The sequence below is a fragment of the Mytilus galloprovincialis genome, chromosome 1 (assembly GCF_965363235.1).
Source record: "Mytilus galloprovincialis chromosome 1, xbMytGall1.hap1.1, whole genome shotgun sequence".
NCBI lineage: Eukaryota > Metazoa > Mollusca > Bivalvia > Mytilida > Mytilidae > Mytilus > Mytilus galloprovincialis.
In genome coordinates, this window is record NC_134838.1 from 59,661,107 (window position 1) to 59,687,953 (window position 26,847).

At 31.3% G+C, this 26,847-nt stretch overlaps 2 protein-coding genes across 10 annotated transcripts in view; one reads left to right on the forward strand and one right to left on the reverse strand.

Moving 5' to 3' along the window:
• LOC143080097 (histone lysine demethylase PHF8-like) overlaps window positions 1–1,950 on the reverse strand; it is a 32,833-nt gene extending 30,883 nt beyond the window's left edge. For both annotated transcript variants that reach the window (XM_076255787.1, XM_076255781.1), the window contains exon 1: window positions 1,819–1,950. In XM_076255787.1, the coding sequence (XP_076111902.1) occupies window positions 1,819–1,919 (101 nt within the window). In that variant the 5' untranslated portion in view covers window positions 1,920–1,950. The remainder of the gene's footprint in view (window positions 1–1,818) is intronic.
• A 2,442-nt stretch (window positions 1,951–4,392) lies between these two features.
• LOC143080111 (protein bicaudal D homolog 1-like) lies at window positions 4,393–24,917 on the forward strand. Of its 8 annotated transcripts, none has more exons than XM_076255832.1 (5): window positions 4,393–4,728; window positions 11,417–13,558; window positions 15,061–15,096; window positions 18,532–18,573; window positions 22,551–24,917. In XM_076255832.1, the coding sequence occupies exons 1-4, from the start codon at window positions 4,513–4,515 to the stop codon at window positions 18,541–18,543; spliced, it is 2,406 nt and encodes an 801-aa protein (XP_076111947.1). In that variant the 5' UTR covers window positions 4,393–4,512; the 3' UTR covers window positions 18,544–18,573; window positions 22,551–24,917. The 8 variants fall into 8 exon arrangements, with proteins under 8 accessions (XP_076111947.1, XP_076111955.1, XP_076111937.1 ...); XM_076255840.1 differs by lacking the exon at window positions 15,061–15,096 and adding an exon at window positions 16,388–16,427; XM_076255822.1 differs by lacking the exons at window positions 15,061–15,096; window positions 18,532–18,573 and adding an exon at window positions 16,388–16,427 and having other exon boundaries at window positions 11,417–13,647.
• The last annotated feature ends 1,930 nt before the right edge of the window (window positions 24,918–26,847 follow it).

Below are 26,847 nucleotides of genomic sequence, written 5' to 3' on the forward strand. Positions count from 1 at the left end.
GGACATTTAAATCTTGAAAGATTTGCCCTAAATGTCTTAGTTTCAAAGATTTAAAGCAAAAACTGCATTTTACCACTATGTTCTAATTTTTGCCATGTCGGCCATTTTGTTTGGAAGGCAGGGTCATCGGACACATTTTTTAAACTATATACCACAATGATAATTGTTGCCAAGTTTGGTTAAATTTGGCCAAGTAGTTTCAGAGAAGAAGATTTTTGTACAAGTTACAAAAAATGATGAAAAGTTGTTAAAAATTTGACTATACAGGGCAATAGGGGTTGACTGACAATTTTTGTCATGTTGACTTATTTGCAGGTCTTACTTAGCTGAACATTATTGCTGTTTACAGTTTATCTCTATCTATATTAGTATTCAAGATAATAACCAAAAACTGCAAAGTTTCCTTAAAATAATCAATTCAGGGGCAGCAACCCAACAACAGGTTGTTCGATTGGTCTGAAAATTTCAGAGCAGATAGATCTTGACCTGATCAACAATTCTACCCTTTGTCAGATTTGCTCTAAATGCTTTTGTAACAAAGATATAAGCCAAAATATACATTTTACCCCTGTGTTCTCGGTTTATCCATGGCAGCCATCTTGGTTGGATGGCCAGGTCATCGGACACAATTTTTAAACTAGATATACCTAAAGGATGATTGTGGCAAAGTTTGGTTAAATTTGGCCCTGTAGTTTCAGAGGAGAAGATTTTTGTAAAAGTTTACTGACAACGGACGCGAACGACGGACGCCAAGTGATGAGAAAAGCTCACTTGACCTTTCAGGTCAGGTGAGCTAAAAACATGAAAGATAATTGTTTTTAACAGCTTGTCTCCTTTGATCTCATGTGTGTTTGGACAAGTATGACAATATGATGGCAAAATATTTATAACAATTCACTTTTCAAAACTCATTTACAAATTAGTAACCACAAAACCAATAAAATTTTTACTCCATCAGGATATTTTTTTTACCAAAAAAAAAAGATATGAAGATACAATGTACGATTTGTATTTCATAGTTTATGAGAGTTTAAATAAAATTTGGGCGCAAACAGACTTTGGGTGCGAACATGAATGGGTGCGACCTTGATTGGGCGCGAACGAGTCTGGATTCACCACCAGCAATCAAAATAGTAATACTGATCAGAGGTTTATTTTGGCAGTCAGGACTGACTATTTTGCAAACTCTGCTGGAATCTGTTTTGACAAAAAGACAAGCACTGACAAAATATTTGATCCGATTGAAAATTCATTGATTTAAAGCAGAACAAACCCGAGCTCGATTTAAAAAATGTGATTAGTTGTGCACAGACTAGTCCGTGATTACTCTGATGTCCAATGGCTGTTTTGTCAGACAAGCTGGGGTCGTAGGATGTCAGAGCTCGTCCCATATCAAAAAGTGAATATGTTGTGAAAATCTATGGATGGTACCAGCGGGATCCGAACCCTCAATCTAGGGATCTAAAGTCAGCGCTCTAACCAATTGAGCCTAAGAAGATCATTGTTGTGAAAATCTATGGATGGTACCAGCAGGATTCGAACCCTCAATCTCGGGATCTAAAGGCAGCGCTCTAACCAATTGAGCCAAAGCTTCTGGTGCCGTCAAAAAGCCTTGCAATTGGTTTATCTCCCACCTAGTGTGATAATTCATGGTTTGATAAAATTAATGCCGCTTTAAAACAATTATACATAGTTTTACTTTAAAAATTATGGGTCTGTCATCTGTCAGGAACACTGACAAGTATAAACAACGACTAAAATTATGAGTTAGGGACTGTAAGTGCGTGGCAAAATATATAAATCTATAAGATGATTAACCTTCCATGAAACCAGTCTCTGCAAATATCGCATTCTATCATAAACTCCGACTCGTCATAAGGTTTTCGACATAAACAATAGACCGTCTCAGTTTCGGCCATATTGTTTTGAGAACGGGAAATCGTTGTGCGCCTGCGCAATAAATTTAATTGGATCAGGATTTTAATCGGGCACCTGCTAAAAAATATTATCGGAACAGCGACTAAATAGTTCCGGTTTACGGTGTAGACAATCACGAGAGTACACTGAATCTGAGACTACTATAACAGTAGTTATAGTAGTCTCAGACTGAATACACTTGTAAAGTCGTATCTAAGGTTTTTTTCTCACAGATAAATTTAAAAGATTTATTTTGATTTTTAAAATGTTTATAATAAAAACAACATTTTGTAAGGATTACTTTCCTGATTCGACTTTTATATAAAACTATACTATACAATTATAGCCTTTGTATGATGTCGACGACACCATACAAAGGCAGTATGATATATCCTTTTAACCTGGGGTCCTGGCTAATCTTGTCACCGAGATATCGGGCCGGGAAACCAGGCTAATATCTTTTGATTTTGCCATTTGATTAGGGACTTTCCGTTTTGAATTTTCCTCGGAGTTCAGTATTTTTGTAATTTTACATTTTTTTAACCTGAAACCAGAGACAATGTATTATATATGTCTCTGGTTATACTTCATATGAATAGAATAACGAAGTCAGATATCTATATTTTAATTAGATTGGTTTTTAGATATTCTTAAAATAACCGTGCAATACGTTTTTGTTATCCGCCGTTTTCTATCTACCTTCGAAAATATAGTGTAACATATGACTATCAATTCAAAGTTCTTAAAGGTTATTTCTTATTCTAGAAATAGGCGTATTGTGCACTCTTTTATTTAGTTCTGAATTATTTTCAAAATGTGATAGTCGAATATCCACAACATTCATACATTTATTAAAATAATAATCAAGAGATTTTGTTGTATCAAAATGTTAAATGAAACATACAATATGCGACTTCAATGTCTTGCTATTGACGAGCAGATACAAGTCGTTGTCGGCAATATCCATCACATACATAGTTTGCGGAAGATCCAAGCATACTTTCAATGTCTTCGATTAAAAATCAAAAACTAGTTTTTTTTTGCTTTCCTCTTCCTCCTTTATATGCTTATTTCGAGTAATATTGACATTTGACAATTGCTTTTAAAAATGACAATAATCTTTTAATTAAGAACACATTTAACAATCAAACTAAGAAAGTTGATAATTGAACTATATGACACTTAATTAAAATCAGAGTTATCATAATTGAGATAATATCACAAATGAATATGCATTTGATTAACAAAGAAATCATAATTTCACAACATTTTTGCTTCAAAAAGTTATAGACAGTACGACGTATCATCATCGAAACAGATTCTACTACTGCATTCATGAAACAAACATTACCAGGTGAGGCGACTTATTCAATTATCATATGTTCAGTTCAACCTGTGACATTATAATATAATGTGAAGATTTGATTGCAAATCTCAAAAATGTAACATCAATCATTTATATTGATGACACATCCAGATGTGTCAAATATTGGAACATATTTTTGCTCATATTAGCAAAAGAAAGAAAATACTTGTTCGTGCCCTTATTTCTCCAACTCACCCGAGATTTCTATATCACATATACATTGTTATAGTATTAGAATAACTCATAGAACGAAGATTTTTTAAGTTATAACCTAGGACTCGTATATATCATACTAGTGTAATAGTCCCAGTTTAAACTTACAAAATGTGAGTTTTTGGTGCAAAGTGAAAACAAGTTTTTATATTTTTTGTTTGTTGTTCAAGTTTTGCATGTACCAGAATATATGTTTCTGATGACACGTCTGCTAGTGGTAATCACTTATTTAAAATAGAATTTCGATATAGACTTTCTCAGTGGCGGATTTAGGGGGTCCTGGGTTTTGAACCCTACATTATTTTTTAGACGATCAATGCGGCATTTGAATGAACCCCCTTTATCCTTTGATGTCCCCACCCCCCGGTTTAAACATGGCTGGATCCGCCCCTGTTTCTTTTATTTTACATAACATGCTTTAGTGTATCCTCGAGTGGATCATTCATAGGTCTTCATAGTACCAGCAAAGACATATAAATACATAGAGTATATGTCTGATAGTACTAATTTGTTTAAAAAATGCGATTTTTGTTTTCCTTGACATATAATATCCTGGGAATATTTGGCACTATTATACTAACATTAGTTAGTTAAAATAGTACCGGTCAATATATGTATCATGTTCCAGTGAGTATACCGATCATATGATAAATCATAGGGCCTAATGTACTAATGCCATAAGAATTTGCATAATTTACATTATTATCCAAGATCAATATATTGTAAACAACTGATGATAGGTGACTTGTCTTAATATTTACACTAATTTTTTTCTTTTTGATGTACATTATGGGGACCAGATCTCCATAAATAGGATTAATTTTTAAAAACCCAACATAAACACGGTTAGCATTAAAGTTAATTAGGGTTTCCATATAAAGACAAGTCTGGTCACATGACAACATAGCTGCATAAATTAATAAGATGGCGACTGTATAGTATGGGGGAGTCTGCCCTTGAAACTTTCTTCCAATTTTCGTGTTATTTGAATAATTTAAGTCCTCTTTAGGTTAAAAATGTCAGATCCAAGTAGTGCCGACCAGTCTGTTGAAGAGTTGAGGCGAGAAGTCGAGCGACTGCAGACAGAACTTGCCGAGACGACACAAGAAAAGGTGCAAGCCGCTGAGTACGGACTTGCAGTGTTAGAGGAAAAACAGCAACTTCAACAGCAAATCGAAGAAATAGAGACACAATATGAAACATTAAAGCAAGAACTAGACACAGCTAAAGAGGTAAATATTATATTTATTGTTTTCACAGAGATTTGGGTGCGTCAATGCCCTTCTTATGACTAGCTGTCGTCAAGTTGGGGGAATATCTCAAAGTTGAATATTGAATTTTGCTATTCCGCGTGTCGTATTTGAAGTCATCTAAACATATTATTACATATTTTTGATTCTTCAGATTATCTTGCATTGTAGCAGATTTAAAACCTCAGCAGCATTAATTGGTCTGAATTGAACCAGAAAACGTTTTAACTGATTATGTACCTTGAGATTATCCTTATGATCAATCAATCACATTCCTTGATTAATCATTAGTGAAATTGAATGTCCAATAAAACCAAACATTGAATATTGCATTCAAATTTGTATCAGAGTTTGAAAACAACAAAGCATGGCAAAAAAATGTGGTTTACTTGGAATTATTTACTTTAAAGTCATAAGAAACCTCAAATTTAAAAAAAATAATGCATATGCTTTTTTATTTAACTCCATGGATAGTTTTCATTATAAAACTTATGTACATATATACTTTTTTCTGAAGAAAATTCTTTAATTTGTTCATATTTAGAAGAAGTTTACTTTATGTTAATTCCATCCAGGAAGCAATTCCCGAACATATTTTCCGTATTCAAAGTGACCTCAGTGTGACCCATGTCGTAAAAATCTGGTGATCGCAATACGCATGGATGTCCTTAAAATAAACTATAATTATCTGATTTAACATGTTAAACAAGTGGTCAATATCCATGCTTTTTGTTGATTGTTGGCAAACAGGTGACAATCGTTCAACTTCGGCTTCAATACACGAACTTTAATTACATGCCATATTTTCTCAATAACACTGACCGATTGAAAAAAAATTGATGATTTTACGAAATTTATGCGAAAAAAATTATAAAATCGTGCACAGAAGACTGTTTATGATGTTTGTATGCATTGGTACATGAATTGGAATAACATTATTTTTCACCAGTCACTGGTTTCATATGACTTTAAGATTCAAGAAAAAAAAAGATGTCCCCCTTTTAAAGGGAAAATTTCTTGATATGCTTTTGAAACTTTTGCTTTGCACTGCATCATATGGCTTTGATGATTATGCGAAAAAATAAGTGGGGTCTTTTAAACCTTCAATCAGCTATCTTGATCACAAGCAAACACTTGTTGACATCTACTGTTGAGAATTGTCTGTTTCAATATCTTTAAAAAAGCCCTTAAAGGTATAAAGGTGATTTTATTGTGCGTACCTAAAATGAAAATAGCATTATATTATTGGATGAATTTCCGTTGTTAAGCAATCACATATTTTGATGTACACTTTTGAAGAAATTAACCAAGAAGGCTTTATATTCTATAGTCTGTCTAACAGCTGTTTTGCCAGACAAGCTAGGGTCATTGGATGCATTTCATGAACACATATACCCTGGTATTGTTTGTATTACTCTATTAATTGTTGGTTCTTATATACATGAATATTATTTTACAGGAGCTTTTAAATAATCCTGCATGGGTATAAATTATAATACATTTATAAAATGTGCATTTGTTTTTTTCGTGCAGTGGTTTCGTGGTGACAGGGATAAGTTTATGGTTGATTGTTTGGATACACTTTTCAGCACACTTTGTTTTGGTGCATGTTAAAAACACGATTTATAAGCTGGCAATGGTACCTGTAATGTTATGTTCCATTGTGAGGCAAAGGAAAAATATTAGATGATTTAAAATGTTTTTAGATAAAAACCCTTTGTGATGGCCACACCAGACAGAGGAGGCTTTAAGTTTTACCCTTGTCCATCTAGTCCTGTCTGTATGTTGTAAAATTAGTTTCAGATTTCTAACTTTAGTTTGTCTCAACCAAATGTCATGAAACTTGTACACAATGGTTAATAATACCTCCAAGCACAGATGAGTTTGAATTTAGGGGTTTCACTTTTTCTCGAGGAATGTCATGTTATGAATTTAAAAATTGCTGAATCTATCTTTTACATATTGACAAATGGGGCAATCTGTGTCCAGTCATTGTCCAGTGGACACAGATTTTCATTCATTTATACATTAATCTTTCTTTTCAATGTTATTATTGATTATGAATTAGAAACTCAAGTCTTTTTCTTATCACCGGAAGCCATGTCCAGTCTCATGTCTCTGTTTTAAATTATAACATGTCCTATGTTTGCATGAAATATTTGTCAATGTAAATTCAGCAAATAATAATCAATAAATCTTTTGTATGAGATTTTAATAACAAAATACAAAGTTCTAGAAAAGATGTGGTCCCAAGGTTTTGGCCAACAAAATTTTGCAAGGACAGACTACATTTGTACTAAAAGTACCCCACATCTCCGTAAATTTAGTGATATGTGTGACATAATTATAATTTTAAGCAACCTACATCTTAAATCTACCTATCCTTATAAGCAATATAATGGAATATTTTTTCTTCACATGACCTGAATAAAAAGATGTAGGCAGAAGGTGTTGGTTGTTTAATTTATTTCTAAAGATTCAGGTAAACTTTAAAATTTTGTATTAACAAATATGAATGAACCTTTATGTCTGTTTAACTCATAAGGCTACGGGTGTAGTTTTTGATGTGTTGTAGATTAACATGTAACACATGTGTTATTAATGGGATGTATCTGCTGGTATTCATACATATCTTATGCACTGTCAACCATAAGTTTGGGCTAAACAGCTTATGAATTCATAATTCAAATCATGATTATATTTCATTTTCATAAATTTTATTCCAAATAAGGGAAGATCATTCATTGTTGGAATGTTTTCCCATCTCTTTGATTTTAAATCTTAAAACCAAATTATATGTAAATAAAGCATTTTATGGTTGACAAGTCCAGATCAAAAGTGCTTCTCAATGTGGTTAAAAATATATTATATAATTTCTTTTGATTACATGAGTGAAATTAAAGTGTTACAGAATTATATTCTAAACAAAATTTAAAATGTTTGAACATGTAACATTTGATCTGTTTGATCATAGAATTTTGAAGGTTATTGAAATTATTGAAATTATGCTAAATAATATTATTAATTAAATCATACAATCAATAAGTACAGGGCTATTAATGCATCTTGTGTTACACAATTGTAATATTATGTACTCATTGATTGGAGGAAAAAATTAAATTTCTTACAATTGTACATGTATGTTGTGAAAAAAATGGTTTTTAAAATACATTGTACCGGTACCTTATATGGTTTAAATGCTAAAAAAAACTATACTTTTGGTACCAGACCTCCTTGCATTTTGCAACCCAATAAAATCGAATTAGCACACATTTTATGAATACTTTTAGTAAAGCGCTGTTGAAATCAAACCATTTGAATTTTTAAAAATACATTTACTATCCAGAAAATTTCCCTATACATGCTATAAGAAAAATTATATCAATATGTGAAATATTTTTCAAAATAAAATTATTTCACATTAAATGTAACAACCTAACCTATTTTCTCTGCCAGGAAGAAGGAAACAAGAATAGATATTTTCAGTCTTAAAAACATATGTACATTTTGTATGTTGCATTTCCTATATGTCAAGAGCAATTAAATGCCTCATCAAGGATAGTCTTTGTTTATATATCATAGTTTTTATTCCATTATAACATTGGCTGATGATGGCAGATGTTTATTTACTTATCTCTGTTAGGTTTGTTTGCAACTCTTCCAGACTAGGAAACTTAAACATGTACTGTTTGGTTAGGACTCTCATCTAATAATGGTCCATGCATACATGTACAATGACATCTTTTCTGGTTTTATTCCTTTGCTTGGTAAAACAGTGGCGGATCCAGAACTTTTCCTAAAGGGGGAGGGGGCTTCAGTCATCATCATGCTTCAATGATTCCCTATATAATCAACCAAATTTTCCCATGAAAGGGGGGGGGGGCTAACCAGGGCCCCCTGGATCCGCCTATGTAAATATATACATTCTAAACCTAGCCTTTCATCTCCATGTAGACATAAAAAAGTAATTTCTGCCTTAGATCTAACCCAATAAGAAACTACTTTCCACTTTGTGGTCAAGCCCAATGATTTAAAAATAAATGAATTATACAATTTACTAAATCAACACACTTCTGACAGAAATAAGCTACAAGCTAAAACCTGTATATCATATACTTAATGTGTTAACTAAATACTAACACATTAGATCAAACCATTATGTCATGTACAAAAAAAATGTCTGTCATTGTGTCTATTGAGCAAACCACCTAAAATTATATGTTTATGTATTTGATTATACAATGTTCAGCATAGTACAGGTACTAGTTAACATGTCAGAAATGACAGTTTTAGTGTATATCACATAAATTATATTGTTGACAATAAGGGGTAATAGTGATACATTCTTATTTAGTTCTTACTGCAGAGGGTGCAGACGGGATGGGAGTGACATTTTTGTCAGTCATGCTCACTTCTAGATCTCTGTTTGATTTTTTTTGTACTCCTCTGTTTTCAATAGAGGGTTAATACATACCCCACAACAACCAATAAAAAAAGTACAAACATTTCCCCTTAAAAGGAAAAAAAATAAATGGAAAACATTGACACCTTCTCTCCCATTTACTCTTTCCTAACTTTATACACTGTAGCAACCACACATCTAAAGAGAAAGCTATAAACATGATAAAAAGACTTTAAAAGAGTATCTACTTTTACTGTATGTACATGAAAATAAAACCTGTATCAAACAGGCTTGGGGTAATTGTAATTGTAATCATTAATCAGCTGTAATTGATTACAATTTTTCAAGTAATCATTGTAATCATTAATCAGCCAAGAATCTGATTACATGTAATTTAATTTAATCAATTACTTTTCAAAATACCTTGTAATCCTGATTACTTTTTGATTACATTCTGATTACAATGAAGAAAAAATCTGAAATTGTGTTTATGGTCAATATGGCATGCCTTAAATGAACCTTTATTCATATTTAATAAATGTTTAACTTGTTAAAATAGTTTTGTTTAATTAAAGCATGTTAATTCATTTATTTACTTCAGTAAAAAGAATTGTTACAGAATTGAAATTCAACATTAGCCATGTTAGCCTAACTAAAAGATATTGTACATGCACAATTTAAAAATGTACATTTGATAATGAATGTAACTTTCAAGAAATACTTTTTTCAGCCCCTGAATTATAATCCTTAAAGTTTGTTTATATTGAGACTATTATCACTTTTGAATTGACAGTTTGAAGACCAATTAAGGTCTGTTTTTATTGCAATTACCAATGGTATGTATCTGTAGGGCAAAATATTTTTTTTTTTTTAAATCAGACAAATCTATCTAATTAGCACAAACAAAGGGTGTGACAAATATTTAAGTTGTTTAAAATAAACAAATGTTGGTATATTTATGGACATGTAAATTGCAATGATTTTTAATACTTATATTTTGTTTCAGATTTTTTCAACAATGTATTACAATTTTAAATATGTTTTTAACTGGTAACTTTATTTCGTTCATATTATAACTTCCCATGATTGCACCCTGAAATACATATAAAGTCTGGAAGATGTCAGAAAGACAAAAACCAAACCTCTTTACAAACTTTTTTTCGACTGAAGTCAAAATAATTCAGAAATTAATGATGATACAGATTCAGTGACACAATGTTTATGTATATATGTTGTGAATCTTTGTGGTATATTAAATTGATGAAGTTTGAAGTTATTATTCAATAACATATCAAATGAAGTCCTTTCTCAAGAAGTGCTAGTTATATTGAACCTTTATTCATTTCCATCATTCAAAGGGGTTATTTTGAAATTCATTGTAATCAGATGTAATCATGATTACATGCCAATGTAATCATTAATTTAATCAGTTATTTTGAGAAATGATGTAATCATTAATTTAATTTAATCGTAAAATTGACAAAGTAATTGTAATTTAATCAATTACATTGAAAGTAATCAGACCCATCTCTGGTATCAAACATATTATATGATTGATGAACATTTAATCTTAAGTTTTCATCTTGATCAATAGAAATAATAGAACCAGATATCAGAAGAAATCTGAAAAACTTTCACCAGTTCTTTACAAATTCACTTAGATTTTGTGCAATGTGTTTCGTACCAGATGAAAGCTGTAAAATTAAGTCATCTATATCTCCTGATTTTCTGCAATTTTGTTTTAAGAAAAGTTATAAATGTGTTAATATGAATAAATGGAGATAATGGCTATACATCATGAAACAGTAACCCTACAACATGTTATAATAAAATATAAGAAGAGGTTAACTTAGGGTTTGTAACAATCCATATAAGTGTCCAATGCCATATATATGCATTTAATCACTTTTAGATTTAGTGTATATTGCCATTGATCTGTACTGGTAATTTCAATGTTCACAATGTAGCAGTAAAAATGAAAAAATAGAATAAAAAAAGGAACAGACATGATAAGGAACAAAATCTGGTAAAAACACATTTTGTCTACACGTTAAATACTGATACATTCAAATTGTTGTAACACTTGAAAGTCATTCACATGCATATGTATGTTCAACAATATTCTGTTATTTATAGTGTGGAGATACATGTATGGGTATAAGTTACTGGACATTAAGCAAATATAGTTTTATTTAAAAGATTTGAATGTTTGTTTTGTATTTTGTGCATATTAAGAATAATTAATGATCATCTTCTTTTTCATTTTAGGCATTAAACAAACATCAGGACACATTTCGTAAGCAACAAAAAAGTGGAATTCACCATGAAGACACATTCCTACAGGAAACAGCTACAAGGGAAGAAAGTTATAAAACATCAATCAATGAACTTGAGACTGAATTAAAATCATTCAAACAGTCCTTCGATCGGAGCTCAGCCGAAAATGAGCGATTACATCAAGCAGTTTTGGAATTACAACAACAAACTGATACGTTAGAAGATCAAAGAAGACAATATAAAAATGACATTTCCGAGTTCAGAAAACGGGAAAATCGAAATTTGGCTGATTATGCTGAACTCGAAGAAGAAAACATTTCACTCCAAAAAACAGTTTCTCAGTTAAAACAGAGTCAGGTTGAATTTGAAGGAATGAAACATGAAATTCGAAGACTTCATGAAGAACTTGACGATCTTAACATTCAATTGGATGAAAACACAAGTTTGAAAAAAATTGTTGAAAAAAATTTGGAAGAAGCATTAAATTCATTACAACATGAGCGAGAACAAAAACATTCACTCAAGAAAGAACTTGACCAAAGAATTAATCAAGAATCTATGTTTAATTTAAGTAATTTAGCTCACATGAGCGGGCTCAGTGAAGGACTACCAAATAGTAGATCAGAAATTATTGATGACACTGATGAAGGACAGGGTGAACACGATAATCCTGCATTAAGGAGGATAGAGGCAGACTTCCAAAATGATGATACAAAATCTCTCGTTAAACCAGGTCCTGGTAAAGTGAATGACATTCTTAGTGAAATTCAAGAGAATGAGGTGAAAAAATTAGAACAACTTTTAGATCAAAGTGAACAAGAAAAAGGTGAACTTCAAAAAGCTTTAGATGAGGCTCAAAAGCTGATTGAGGACACTCAGCAGGACCTTATAGAACAAAAGAAACGTGCCGATCAATTGAAATCTCATATAAATTCTGTGATAAAGGAAAGAGAGACGGAGCTTGGCATGGATGATGATTCAACCGATTTAGATGAATTAATAGCCAATGAAACTGATCCAGATAAGAAATCGTTACTGGAACTGAAAAAGAATCTCCGTGTTAATGAAAGGAAATATTCCAAAGCCCTTTCTGAAATAAGTACCCTAAATGATGAGATTAACAACCTTCAAGCTAGAGGTCAGCATGGTACTGTCAGATATGACGAGAAAGAATTTGGTCATGCTTTAGAGGACCTCAGGAATAAGTGTAATCAGTATGAAAATACAATTAAAGACTTAGAGAAAGATTTGAAAGCCATGACAATGGCTGCTTCAGAGGCTCAGGGAAGTTTGAATACAACTCAAGATGAACTTGTAAAGGCCACAGAAGAAATGGCACAGCTTTATCATCTTGTATGTGAGGTGAATGGTGAAACACCAAGCAGAGTTATGCTTGATCATGCCAAAGCTGCGGCACAGTTGTCTCGAGATGGTTCACGTAGCAGTAGTGAAGAGAAAGAAGACCCTATCGCTAAAAAGAATGGTGACAAATCACCAAGAAAGACCAAATCAAAAGCTAAGAAGAATTATGATGATATCAAGGGTGATCCGATATCATGTTACAAACTTACGGAAACCGTCATCGATCAGGTTAAATACTTGAAGAGGGCAGTAGAGCATTTGATGGAAGTGTCACGACAACGTAATGGTGATAACGAAAATACAGATGTTCAGGAATTACAAGAACAAGTTGTTAAATTGAAAGCCATGTTGTCTACAAAACGAGAACAAATAGCAACATTGAGAAGTGTGCTCAAAGCAAACAAATCAACTGCTGAAGTAGCTTTAGCTAATCTGAAACAAAAATATGACACTGAAAAAGTGATTGTCACTGAGACAATGATGAAGCTGAGAAATGAACTGAAAGCATTGAAAGAAGATGCAGCCACATTTGCATCTCTAAGAGCAATGTTTGCACAGCGTTGTGATGAATATGTCACACAACTGGATGAAATGCAGAGACAGTTGGCGAGCGCAGAGGAAGAGAAGAAGACATTGAATTCATTATTACGAATGGCAATTCAACAAAAACTTACCCTTACACAGAGGTTGGAAGATCTGGAATTTGACAGAGAACGTCGGAATATGCGTAGAAGCGGACAAGGCGGACGCAATAAAATGGGGACTTCCAAAGTAAGTCACAACCACAACTCACATTATGAAGATTATGGTAGGGCTTCTGGCCGATCATACCATAACAGGAGGGATTATTAGGCCCCAGGGTAAGTTGATAAAGAGTTAGTCTCTTGAGAATGGTCCTTGGGTTTCTGGGTGCTAGCTAGAAATTCACTTTACATCTTTACCAAGCTTTATAACACCATCTCTTCTTTCTGATAATAGTAATATATATATATCTAAAATTTCTAAAGTAATTCTGAAATAATATATATTGAAAAACTTGATAAAAAATGTGTTTTTGCTCTCTTGGAAAAGTGTTTTTGATATTCAAAGTCTAAATTAATACCTCAACCACGCATGAAGTTCTTAAAGATTGAATTCTTTTCAAAACTAACCAAATGAATAAAAAAGATTTAACTAATTTGGGTAAAGTTTAACACTCAATTGGGATATATAGTGTGTTCAAAATTAATGTATACTGTTATTGTATACACATAAATATCATGTTCATTTTAGTATCCACATACATGACATATACATGTAGTTGTGTTTCTGTCTAAAAAAAACAACTTAGAAGCTGATCAAGACTAGAGCTCGAGCAAACTATAATTCAGGCTGAACTATGTACACTTACGATTATTGAAATTGGCTGTTGAAAGCCCTCAATATATTTATTATTCTAAAATTTACTATAGGTAGGTAAATATTTAGGTCCAAATAGAGTTTGATGTCCAGATTGATATTCTGATGTAAATTTTGGGGTTTTAACATAATTTTTCCTGTCCAAACCTCTCAGGCCTAAATGTTGCAAGACTTTTTACAAACATAAACATGTACATGTAGTGATTCAATTTAATCTGACAAAAAAGTGGCATTTCACTGTGAATGTTCATAGTTGTATTTATTGATTCACTCTTCAATTTTTCTTGTTTCTTTCCCTGTACATGTCAATACCATGATTGCATTTATAAATCAAGTGAGTTATAACAATGATAATGTTCAATCATTCTGTTCTACAGTGATTCCCTCAGCATCATGAGCATATCCATACTAGATTTTTTATCTAACTAGTATAAATTGTGTTTTGTCTGTCATTCTGTACTGTACAAATGTACATTATTTATCATGTTTATAATCATTTGGTACATGTAGTACACACAAGACAGTTATAAATGTAAAAAGTCACTTTTTCAGTGATGTCACTAATATCATTTGAATATATCATGAATATTGAGTTAATCATAGTTAAACAGGTTGGCTGCTACAATTGCACACTGCCTTCAATTCTAAGAAACATTTCTAAGTGAATCATCCACAGTAATAGCAGGAAATTTGATGAATCTGCAACAAGTCCTTTTAAAATTTATCACTTTTTATATGACAGTTTATAATGACTATCTTAGAAATTCAGAAAATTGATAATTGTAAGAAAACATAGGCAAATTCACAAATGGGGCAAGTGAAATTGTATATTCTGTTGGCCGTTATAAATTGCACACATCATTCATGTGTTACAGGTTTCTTTTGAATGGCCTAAACGTTTTTGGAGACAGGTATGTCAGCTGCCTCCTTAAGCATGTTAAGGCTTTACCAAAAAAGGGAGTTCTAATTAGTGTTTTATGAAGTTAAACTTGTTGATTTTGGCTTTAAACAGTTTGCATGCTTAACAACAATTCATAATATCCCAAGTCTGTTGTCTAAAATGAGTTTCTGGACTGGCGGCTGGTTGCCTGGTAAGCATTTGGATTTTTGTAAGAAAATCCCTTTTCTGTCTCAGTAATGTAATAAAGGGAAGAGAAATTAAGGCTTCAAATATGCATGCAACAGGAAAACATTATTGTAGGTACAGATAATCTAAAGTCGAGGGTATCTGAGTTTTTTCTCTTTTCTTCTTAATATATTGAGTCATCAATGACCATTGTTTTTGTTATTCAAGGATTATCATGTGTACACTACTTTCTAGACTTGCTACATGTCCCTTCCTAATTATTATTATTTTTTCAATTTTGCCCCTTTAATAATTTTACTGCTATAACTAGGAGATTACAATTATACTGACATCTGCAAGGGCAATCAGTAGGCCAGCACTTATCAGTAAACATATAAATTAGTAAGAGAGAAATATTAGAAAGGGAACTGTAGCAAGTCTAACTACTTTCCAGATGGCTTTGTTTTCTAAATTCTAAATTTCAAGAGGATTATTGTGAATTTCCTTTCTGATAAAAATGCCAATGCTTGGTTAATAATTGCTGATGCGAAATAATTGATCTGATAAGCAAGCTATTGACTTTATTGCCTCAAAACATGAGAATTTATTGGCTCTAAAGCCAAAGGTCAGGGGTCAGTGGACATACATTTTAGATCTTTGATAAATTGTTCAAGGCCGCCTACTGATATGGGAAGATGCAAGAGTCATCATCATTTCTAATTATATCAGTTGTCAGTACCCTGTATTTCTAACAAGGTATGAAGGTAGTGTTTACTTTTTAAAAAGAAGTTACTAATGTGGATGCATTATTTTTAGTGGGATACCAATTTTTTCGTGGATTTGAAGGGTAAGGGCTGGGTGAACCACGAAAAATGTGGGTGAAAATGTTCAACGAAGTACAAATGCTTGGGTGTAAACTTTTGCAAAACCATGAAATCAAATATTCACGAAAATACCATTTTTCCTCAATCCACAAAAATTGGTTCCTACAAAAATAAATGAATCCACAGTATATGTGATTATAATTACATGTATCCAAAGGAGGTTTAAGTTGGAATTGTCATAATGACATGAATGAACATGTGAAAAAGGTTATTTGTATGGCTAAACTATGTGAAATTATCTCCCTTTTCTAGGTCTGTTTCAATCTTTCTAATCCATGTTCTGGAAATAACAGTATGTACTGAACTTCATAATATATATTTTAGCTTTTTTTGTGGCTTCAGTCTGCACTTACATGAGTATGTTGATGTGCTGTTTATGTGTATATTCTTTTGTTTTTCTTCTTGTCTAAGACTTTTATTTTATTGGACAGCTGTTTTTATTGTATTCATTGATTTCATGAAATGTACAATTTGTGCACTCAAATTTCATCTATCAGGGTTTAATGTTATCATTGATCAATGTTTGTTAAATTTCTGTTTTAATGAAAGACATCATCACATATATATACTGTAACACTTTTAAGTTGCTGTTGGTCATGTTATCTACACTAGGTAGGTGGTCTGCTTATGTGTCTGTCTGTCTGTCATTCATTTTGTCTCTTGTTATCTCCTTGCACTATGAATATGATTGAGTTGATAGACAAGTAACTTGGGGTTCTATCTGTTAGCTCTCTAAGAAATCAATGAGATCCAAGGCAATCGTGAATCCAGTCTTTATCCAACATTGTCTGCTGCTTTGGTTTTTCAAACCTATGTAATTTCAAAGTAAATTCAAAGGTCTAGATTATAACAAGTCCCAAGAATAAGAAATCAGGAATTGAATCCAACAACACTAAAGAGAGAAAAAAAGGGTTAATATATTTATACAAGATATTGTCAATCACCAATTCAGCAAAAATGAAAAAGTAACATTCATTATTGATTTGTGATGTTAAGTATGTAATATGCACACATCATTTGAATCAATATTATTAGATTCCTGTAGAGTGAGTTAGCTAATCTACGTCTCACTCAATAGGAATGTATGTTAAATATATATATTTTTAGCATACATATGTGTACAGTCCATTTTTATCAGCAGATATTGTCTGCAGTAACAGCTTGTGACAGTCAGGTGCATATTTCTTTAAAGAACATAGAATAAGTTTTTCTAAATTTCATGCAAATCAAACTTACTTTCAGGTCATTTTGTTATATTTGATAAAAAAAATTACATAGTATTGATGTAAATTTTTCTATACCTGATTGGGGTCTGTCATGTCTAAGTATCATTTAATGATTTTGAAAAGATATTCTAATATTGTCTAAATAGCCATTCTACATGTTATATGCAGCATCCTGCAACAGATAAAAAAAACAAGAGTTTTAACTATTAAAGCAAAAGCATATTCCCCCCTCCCCCTCCCCTCCCTATTCGAAATAAAATTAAGGGAAGGGCTATATGTTAGTGCTTTTTGGGTCCATAATAAGGGAACTAGAAAACTCTTTTGCTAACATACTTTATGCTAATTACCACTAGTACTCATCAAGAAGTTGATTTTCAGCTAATGGGATTCAAAATAACAGGGTAAGATTGAGGTATTTCTTTGGCTTGACCTTTTCCATTAGTCATTCTGTAAAATCAGCAAAAAATAACTTGGAAAACAAATTTTACAACTACATTTAAGCAGATTTAAATTTGTCTGTATGGTTTTATTTGCATACATTAAGTTACAAGTTCATGTGGTAACACATTTATTTTATTGTTGCTTTGATAAGTACATGCACTATAAGTCTACAAATATGAATAAAGATATTTGTAATACAATATTATATTATTTATGGATAAAAGAGTTTTGAGAAATATCTGCAGGCCATTCTGGCTTCTCATATGTAAGATCACCATTGTCAATACAGTTTTCACTTAATTGACCATTAACCATGCATTTTAGGGACTATTTACAACTTTTGAATAAATGTGGGTGGCTGCATGTGTTACATGGATACTAGGACAAATTTAAAACATTTTAGAATTGCAGTAGACAGTGTAAACAATAATTTATATTGATACAAATATGAGTGGAACAAAAATCACCACTTTTCCTCAATTCTAGAAAAATTTGTAACCACAAAATAAAAAATGAATCCACATTATATTTGATGTAATTTATCATATTTTCGTTACAAAAAAGTTTTTAGTTGATATTGATTATTATTTAAAGAAATAACAGTTGGAAATGCAAGTGCATATATATTGGTTTTACCTTTTGCAAGACAAAGCAGATTTGTTTGAATGAATGCTTTTTATTTACTTTTTGTAATTTTCTTACTCTAACTTATTTCTTCTTTATTTCCAGAATGAATTCTGATATTCCTAAATAAAAATCCAAGTAAAAAAGGTATAAATCTGTTTGATGCATCCAAGCCTTTAGCCTACTTTAACAATGGTTTCTCCTAGAAGTTTAGTTTGCTTGTCAAATGGCATGTTCTTTTTTCTTGTTTTCCAAAAGTTGTAGGATGCATGTGGAGTACAAATGAAAAAAAAGCATAATTGCTACTGGGTGCTTTCATGGCAGTAGAAACTAGGTTGCTTATAATTAGGCTTGTAAATTTTCACAAAGTAGACTCAGCAGGCAACATGAGGCCTGCAATCAATTGTCTTGAGAGATTTGTATTGTGGTTTACCATACAACTTTTAAATAAATCATCATATATCTGACTTTGCACATGTAATTAAAATTAAGAGTTTCTTGACCAATTTTCCAAAATTTATATTTAAACTCGAGAATGCATCAGGAACATTTTAAAGAAGGTCTTTTAAGGTATACCTAAATTTCTTGAAGATAGTCGGATATGTGATAGCCATGTCTTAACAAAGCACTGCAGCTATTAGATAGAACTCTGAATTCTCTATGTCTAAACATATATATTTTGGCAATGCCTGTTAAGCATGGGTAAGGGGACAGTTTTGCTCAGTGTTAGATTTCTATGTTATGTTTTGTGGACCGTTATTTGTCTTTTGGTAGTTTTTTCCTTATTTTGGCATTGTCAAGTTCATTTGGTATCTTCAATTTCGCCTATTTGAAAAGAGGTCAGCAGTGACAGTTTAAAAATTTCATACCATCTGTTTTCAACAATAATTGCTGTAGCTGTCACTGAATTAAAACTTGTCCATCTTGTCTTTTGAAAATCTTGAAGGAAAATATCAGGTTGAGTGATTCTTGTTTGATATTTTATATAAACTACCATTAACTTTCTATTCTGTAATGATTATTTACTCTACCTTACTAGTCTACAAATGTATAACTCAATTCAGTCAACCTTATTTGAGCCTGGTTCAAATTGTTACATAATTTATGGACATTCTTTCCAAGAAAAGGTTAAATGTAATGCATGTACTGATTTGTTATCGTCTCAGTCCGTGCCTTTAGCCTCTTGCCCAAATGTCAGGGTCTAGTAAGAATCAGTTTATGCTATTGAAAATTCAGTGAAATTTTGTTGAATTATGTAGGAAAAATGTTGAAATTTTCTAATTCCGGCTAGTAGCTAGAAAAGTTTTTGGCATAGACCCTCGTCTTATTTATGTCCACAAATGAATTTGTTACTGAAATGTCTCGCAACAAATCTCCTTTTAAATAGAACCTAACCTGTTTCTTAGCTATTTCAGCCATGCTCATACAGTCAGGTCAAACTGAAGTTATAAATGTGTATTATCGCCTGCATTACTAAATGTGTACAGATACAGTTTTCCTAACTTACACATCATTTAATATAATATTTGAAGATTGGATCTGTGTTTAGGATATAATTTTGAAATTATTATATGTTTGATATCACTTGTTATTTGTAACCATAACATCAAATGGTGGAATAGTGTGTTTTTTTGTTTTTTTTTAATCTCACATTTTTAAAATGAACACATTTTTGATTTGTTTGTCACAACTTATATTTTTTTTACACATACATATATGGGAAAATGTAAAATCACAAAAATACTAAACTCGAGGAAAATTCAAAACGGAAAGTCCCTAATCAAATGGCAAAATCAAATGATAAAACACATCGAATGAATGGACAACAACTGTCATATTCCTGACTAAGTACAGGCATTTTCAAATGTTAAAAATGTCAGATTGAACCTGGTTTTATAGGGCTAAACCTCTCATTTGTATGACAGTCGCATCAAATTCCATTATATTTACAACTATGCGTGAACAAAACAGACATAATAGAATAGGTTAAATAGTCAAAATATGGAACTTCTTTAAAAGTACATTGGCATCATTTGATTGTAAAATTACATGTTTGGATACAACATTAAGAAAGTCCTATATTCTAATGCAACAACGTTTGTAACGTTCATTTTAATTGGATAACGCCACTTTCTTACATGGCATCAATTGACAATTGATGCTATGGGACGTACGCGCAAGCGCAGACGGCATATGACAGATTTTAAATTCATGTTTTGAACGTTATTTTCTGTCAGTTTAATTAGAATGGAGATAACAATATTGTATTTTAAGCTCCGATGGCATCAATTGGGGATTTGATGGTCGCAAATACCTGTTTACTGTCTCCGCTAACGCGTCGCCAGTAAACTTAATTTGCGACCATCAAATCCCCAATTGATGCCGTCGGAGCTTAAAATACAATACAGTTATCTCCTAAATGTACATGTATTGAATTAACGACTAAGGTTGTCAAAATATTCAAGATTTTTCTTTTATTTTCAAATTTATTAATTTACATCTTTATTTCTATCTTTTTGGTTGCTATTGTTGTTGCTCCGCTCTGGGTTTACTAATGTTGTCATTGAATTATTTTCTTAGTAAGTCTTTCCTGTAAAAATGTCAAGATTTTCTTTGATATTTCCATTGTGATTTTCAAACAATGTCTGTTTTTAACCATTCAGATTATGAATTCAATAAAAGAAAAGTCACATTTACTAGTGACTTTTTTTAGCAGTCATTTCCTGAATTCTAAATTCTCTTTTATGAGTTGCTTCCCTTTATAAGAGAATAGTAAAAGTATACGTGTTTACCCCAGTGTATACTTGAGTTACATTACAAGTTATATGTTAACAAAAAGACCAACCAGATATGGCATGAAATTAAGTAGTTAGATTAGCTTGCATTTTGTCTATCAGATAACAGGAAAATAAATTTGTTTAAGATCATTCATAAAAAATCTAGAAGGACAATGGCCAATGCAATTAAAACATTTTTGTCCCACATAATAAATATCTATTTTGAATTCATGACTTTCATTTTACACATCAACACCTGATGAAAACAGTTAAATATATATGTATGAGATGTTATTTTTAGAAAACTGTTATCTGCCAGTGCCTACTGTTCCCTTGAGAACCATCTAGTACATCAGTGACTGTCTTACCAATTTACTTACATTATTCCTGATTTATTGATTGCATGGAGCATGAAAACCTTTTGTTTCTGCTAGATCTATATTGATAATATCTTTATATATTAGATGTACTGTTAGGTAGTACATTAAGCAGCTGCGTATGTTATGAAACCTGTTCTAAAAATACCACTACAATGGCAATGGAATATCAAGGATTTAAAAAAAGGGGGGGGCTGTTTTTTTAATGGGTAGAAGTGAAATATGAAGTGTATTTTAATATATTTTGATTTTCACAGTTCAATAATGTATAAATGGAAATAAATGAAAAGTTTTGTCATTCAGTGTTAACAAATTTCCCATCACCATAGAAAGTTTGACTGTCCTTGTTAAAAGAGCATACTGTGGATTCATTATTATTCGTTGGATACCAATTTTCGTGGATTTCGTGGGTACCGGGAAACCACGAATTTAAATATTCAACGAATTGCAAATTTTCTAAAGGAATATATGCATACTTTGTCAAAACCACGAAATTAAATACCCACGAATATGCAAGTTTTCCCCAAACCACGAAAATTGGTACCCACGAAAATAAATGAATCCACAGTATTTGAATTTACAGATCAAAAGAGATTTCTAAGTAAGGGTTATTATGGACCAAAATTATATATATATAATATCCATTATCAGAACTGAAAGTTCTATATTTAAGTTATTATATTTACATCCACTCTCACAGTATCTTTTTAACAAACTAATGATAATCCATTACATGAAGTTATATTTTAAAAGGGATAAATTAAAAACTATAAATTGTTTTCAATTCAATGAATGGTTATATCTTTAATTTCACTGGAAAAACATCTTACTGTCTATAGATACTATGAGATGCAATTAGAAAATATTTTGGTGATGATAAAGTAAAAGGTTGTTGCTTGTTTAGCATTTGATTTGAATTGAATTTATTTTATGAATAATAAATAAAAAGAATTGTTTATTATATTTTCAGTGCTAGATAAAGGGAATAACAATATAGGACAGACAGAAAAATGAAAAAAGAAACAGAAAGGATGAATGTACTCCGCCTTGTGTATAGTGGTAGTGTGGGATAAGATTTTGTTGATGTACAGCGCTGTGTTAGATGTGTCAACGCTTTCTTGTGTTTCATAAAAAAACAGATGCCTTTGATATGGACTCAATGGGAATAGATATACTTGAATGTTTTCATTTTGTTATGTTACTGATCAAAGATCAAGTTTATTTATATTCCAGCAGATTATTGGCAGAATAATGTTTGCCTACTAATAAGAATGAGAAATTTTAAACATATAGATTTAATATTTTATTTATAAAGTATAATTTTTTATATGGTTTTGATCGAGATGGGTTTTAATTTTATTGAAAGAAAAAAGTGATTTCCATTTTTCTATTATTGATTTTTTAATTGTTTATAACACAATTACAATATGGTTGTTAGATTTTATTTACTCTTACCACATTTTGAACAATATAGATCTGGCTAAAATTTTACATGCTATAATTTTGTTGTAAGTGTAAACAGGATTTTAAAAATGACAAGTTTATTTTATTTAAGTATGAGTTTCTAGTTATGCCCTTTTTATATGGAATGGTTTGGTAGTAAAAGGTGAAGGAAAAGTTCATTTTGTACAGTATTAACCAATCATTTTATATGCAAAATTAATATTTGTATTAAAAATATTCAAAATACTTATTACAAAAATAATTTACTTAATTAATGTGTATACTCAATTTTTGCCATTCATGGCTCATTCCAAATGTAATGAGATGCTCCCCAAAGATGTAGAATTTTTTCACTGTGATATAAGAGCTTATTACATTTTGTGTGTCATTTCCATGGCTGGATTAAAAGGGGAGATCTCAAAGATGTAAAATTCAAAAGCTTTTAATGGTGCACAAATTGCAGATATCATTAGCTTAACATTTTGAGATTTTATTTTGTCTCATTGGATGTTAAATTTGTGGACATCAGGGATGTCTTAAAATTAAATTATTTTATTTATGTTCAAGGTCGTCTGAAGGGTACTTGGTTTGTTTTTATTGCCATGCTGCCACCAAAGATATTAACTAACCCATGTCAAAATAAAGACCTTTACTTTATAATACCTCATATAGAATAGACTGTGCCATGAAAACAGATAAATATTTTATTGAATTACTAGTTGTACAACTAATTGAGCACGTCTTTCTGTGCAATATTTTGAAAGGGCATTTTAATTTTTTCTTATTGATGACAGAGCTTGTACTTGTGTTCAATTGTTAAAAGGGAGACAATTTTAATTATACAGTCTTTTATAGTGTTAATTTTACTATTTTCATACAGGTGGATTAAACCAACAGTTTTGCCTAAATAAAACACATTTGTATTGGCCTATCATGATGGAAATAATTAGTATAAAGGCATCATATAAAACTACTTGATTTTTTTGCAGAAAATAATCTTTTTGCAAAATGTCTGAACCTAATTTTCTTCAAAATATTTGTAACACAAGGCTATATTAGTAACTATCTGGTATTAACATGTAGCTAATTAGTTCTAACATGTAATATCTGTTTTTATGGCACAAATATGACTGTTATTGCAATTGTATATATTATGTATTTATAAGCTAGTCCAGTATTTATACACAAAACTAATTTAATATACTCAAAATAATTGTTAATACTTTCTATGTGTATCTATGGTAACCACTATGCTGGTTGTGTGTTTGAAAGAGATTGCTTGAATGTGAGGTTGTATGTTTAAATTTAGAACAAAAAAAGCTATACAAAAATGCAATATGTTAATTTATATCGTTATTTTATCATCGTCCATATACATTTTTATCATGTTTTTTATTACATTTTATAAAATGTCTTAAAAAAACATTTTTGAATCATATCTTACAAAAACTTTTTTAAGGAAAACTTTTTAATGATTCCAATTTTTAGGAGTAAAAATCATTTTGAAAAAAATACAAGTGAAAAAAACACTTGTTTGTTGAACTAACAAGAACATACATAAAAGAAAAAAAAAACTTTTATTAAATTTACACTAGAAGTTGGTAGAATGCTACCAAGCTTTACTTTATATTTGAAAAATTTATATTTGTTATTTACATATGTTCTATTATAGAAGTCTCTTAAAATCAAAATAAAAAAAAAGTAATACCAAAAGGAAATCTGTTTTGTTAATTTGGTATCATTAAAAAGTTTCATTAAGATTTTGTTAAAAAAAGAAGAAAAATGCATAACATGTTTCTTGTCAAATGTAGAAATAATTCATTTGTTTTATTTTGTATGTTTTGTCTTTGCTGGGCAAATGTTGAATATGCATAAAGTAAAAATATAAACTTAATGTGTTTATCTTCATTCATGTTTTAAAATCTCTACTCTTTATGTTAGTTTGTACCTAGGATAACTTAAGAAGAAGGCCAATTCAATTTGTACTCACCTGGCCCAAAGTGCCCTGTGATCCATTTTTAAACAAACACAAAAAAATATTTATGTTTATGTAATGCTATAAGGATGTAATCTGCTTCGTCTGGAATTTGGTCGTAGTCATCTGAAAACAAATTTGGTTTCAAGACAATTTCTTAAGTTTAAGAGAATGGATCTCTATAAAGATTAACAAGAAGGTTCAATTCCACACAAGGAAGGTTGGGATTGATTTTGAGGGTTATGGTTCCAAAAGTTGAGAAATAAGGGGCCAAAAAGGGCCAAAAAGAAGCCTTTTTGTAGTTTCCAGACAATAACTTGGGTGTAAGTGGATGGATCTCTGTGAAATTTTAGGTTTTGAAAAGTTTCAAGGAGATATCTGCAACTGAACAGTATTGCACAAAAGCACAGTATTTAGCAATAGATTTTTCAGATCTTTGACAACATTTATTTTGTGTCAAAAATTTTATCACAATCCAAATTTTGTTTTTCCTCTGATAACTTTATACTTTTGACCTTATGACTTTATACTTTTTATACAACCGCAAACAAATTTTTGCGTCGTATAATGCTATCATGTTGTCGTCGTTCAAAGACATATTTAGTTTCCGGACAATAACTTTAGTTTGAGTGAATGAATCTTTATGAATTTTTACCAGAAGGTTCAATACCACTAAAGGAAGGTTGGGAATTATGGTCCCAACAATTTTGGAATTAGGGGCCAAAAAGGGGGCCCAAAATAAGCATTTTTGTAGTTTTCAATCAATTACTTGTGTATAAGTGTATGAATCTCTCTGAAATTATACCATGCCTTTCCATACCATGAAGGGATAGCTAGTATTGATTTTTCGGGGTTATGATCCCAAGAGTTTAGGAATTAGGGGCCAAAAAGGGGGCCCAAAATAAGCATTTTTGTACTTTTCAAACAATAACTTGTGTTTCAGTGTATGAATCTCTCTGAAATTATACCACATATCTCAATATCATGAAAGGATGGTTAGTATTGACTTTGGGGGTTGATGGCTCAAAATGTTTTGGAAATGGGGGCAAAAAAAGGGAAAAACTAGGTTTTTCTTGTCAATGGATAATTAAGAAAATTTAAAAGCAGTGTGAGGGAGGTAAATCAAAAACATTTAACATACAATGTTGGGTATGTTAGGATTTACCTCCCTTACATTACTTGTAAATTATGTATAAAGAAATGTCAGTCAGGTTTTGGACTTGTTGCACAAAAAAAGGGGGTAGTAGTAGTTTTCATTTTTTTTTCTTCTAAATTTCTCAAATTCCAAATTTTTGAAAAGTTTGAAGAAGAAATCTTTAATTGTGCTATATTGCACAATAGATTTGTAAGATCTTGACATTTGTTTTGTGTCAGAAACTCATAAAATGTAAAAAATTTGATCACAATCCAAATTCAGAGCTGTATCAAGCTTGAATGTTGTGTCCATACTTGCCCCAACTGTTCAGGGTTTGACCTCTGCGGTCGTATAAAGCTGCGCCCTGCGGAGCACCTGGTTATCCCTTACAATAGGCAGCAAAAGCTCTTTATCATGTTCTGATTAATATGTCTTTTAAATCATAGGGTATGAGTCACACATTTCATCTTGGTCAGAACTTGCTGATACAAACCGTATCAAGCTTCATTTAATGTGTCCAAACTTGCTCTAACTATTAAAGTTTCCATCTCTGTGGTCGTATAATTTTTGTAGAGCCTGCAATTTAGTCCCAGAAAGCTCGACATAGGGATAGTGATTCAAAAATCTTCTTAAAAGCTTAATTTTCTGAAGGTAGAAGACCAGGATTCTTCATACTTTGTATATAGATGCCTTATGTTATGAAGTTCCCGTCTG

Coding starts and splice junctions, on each gene's coding strand:
- LOC143080111 (XM_076255797.1), top strand. CDS start 4,513: ATGTCAGATCCAAGTAGTGCCGACCAGTCTGTTGAAGAGTTGAGGCGA. Junction 13,559..16,387: donor ATAAAATGGGGACTTCCAAA/GTAAGTCACAAC, acceptor TCCCTTTTCTAG/GTCTGTTTCAATCTTTCTAA. Junction 16,428..22,550: donor TCCATGTTCTGGAAATAACA/GTATGTACTGAA, acceptor TTATATTTTCAG/TGCTAGATAAAGGGAATAAC.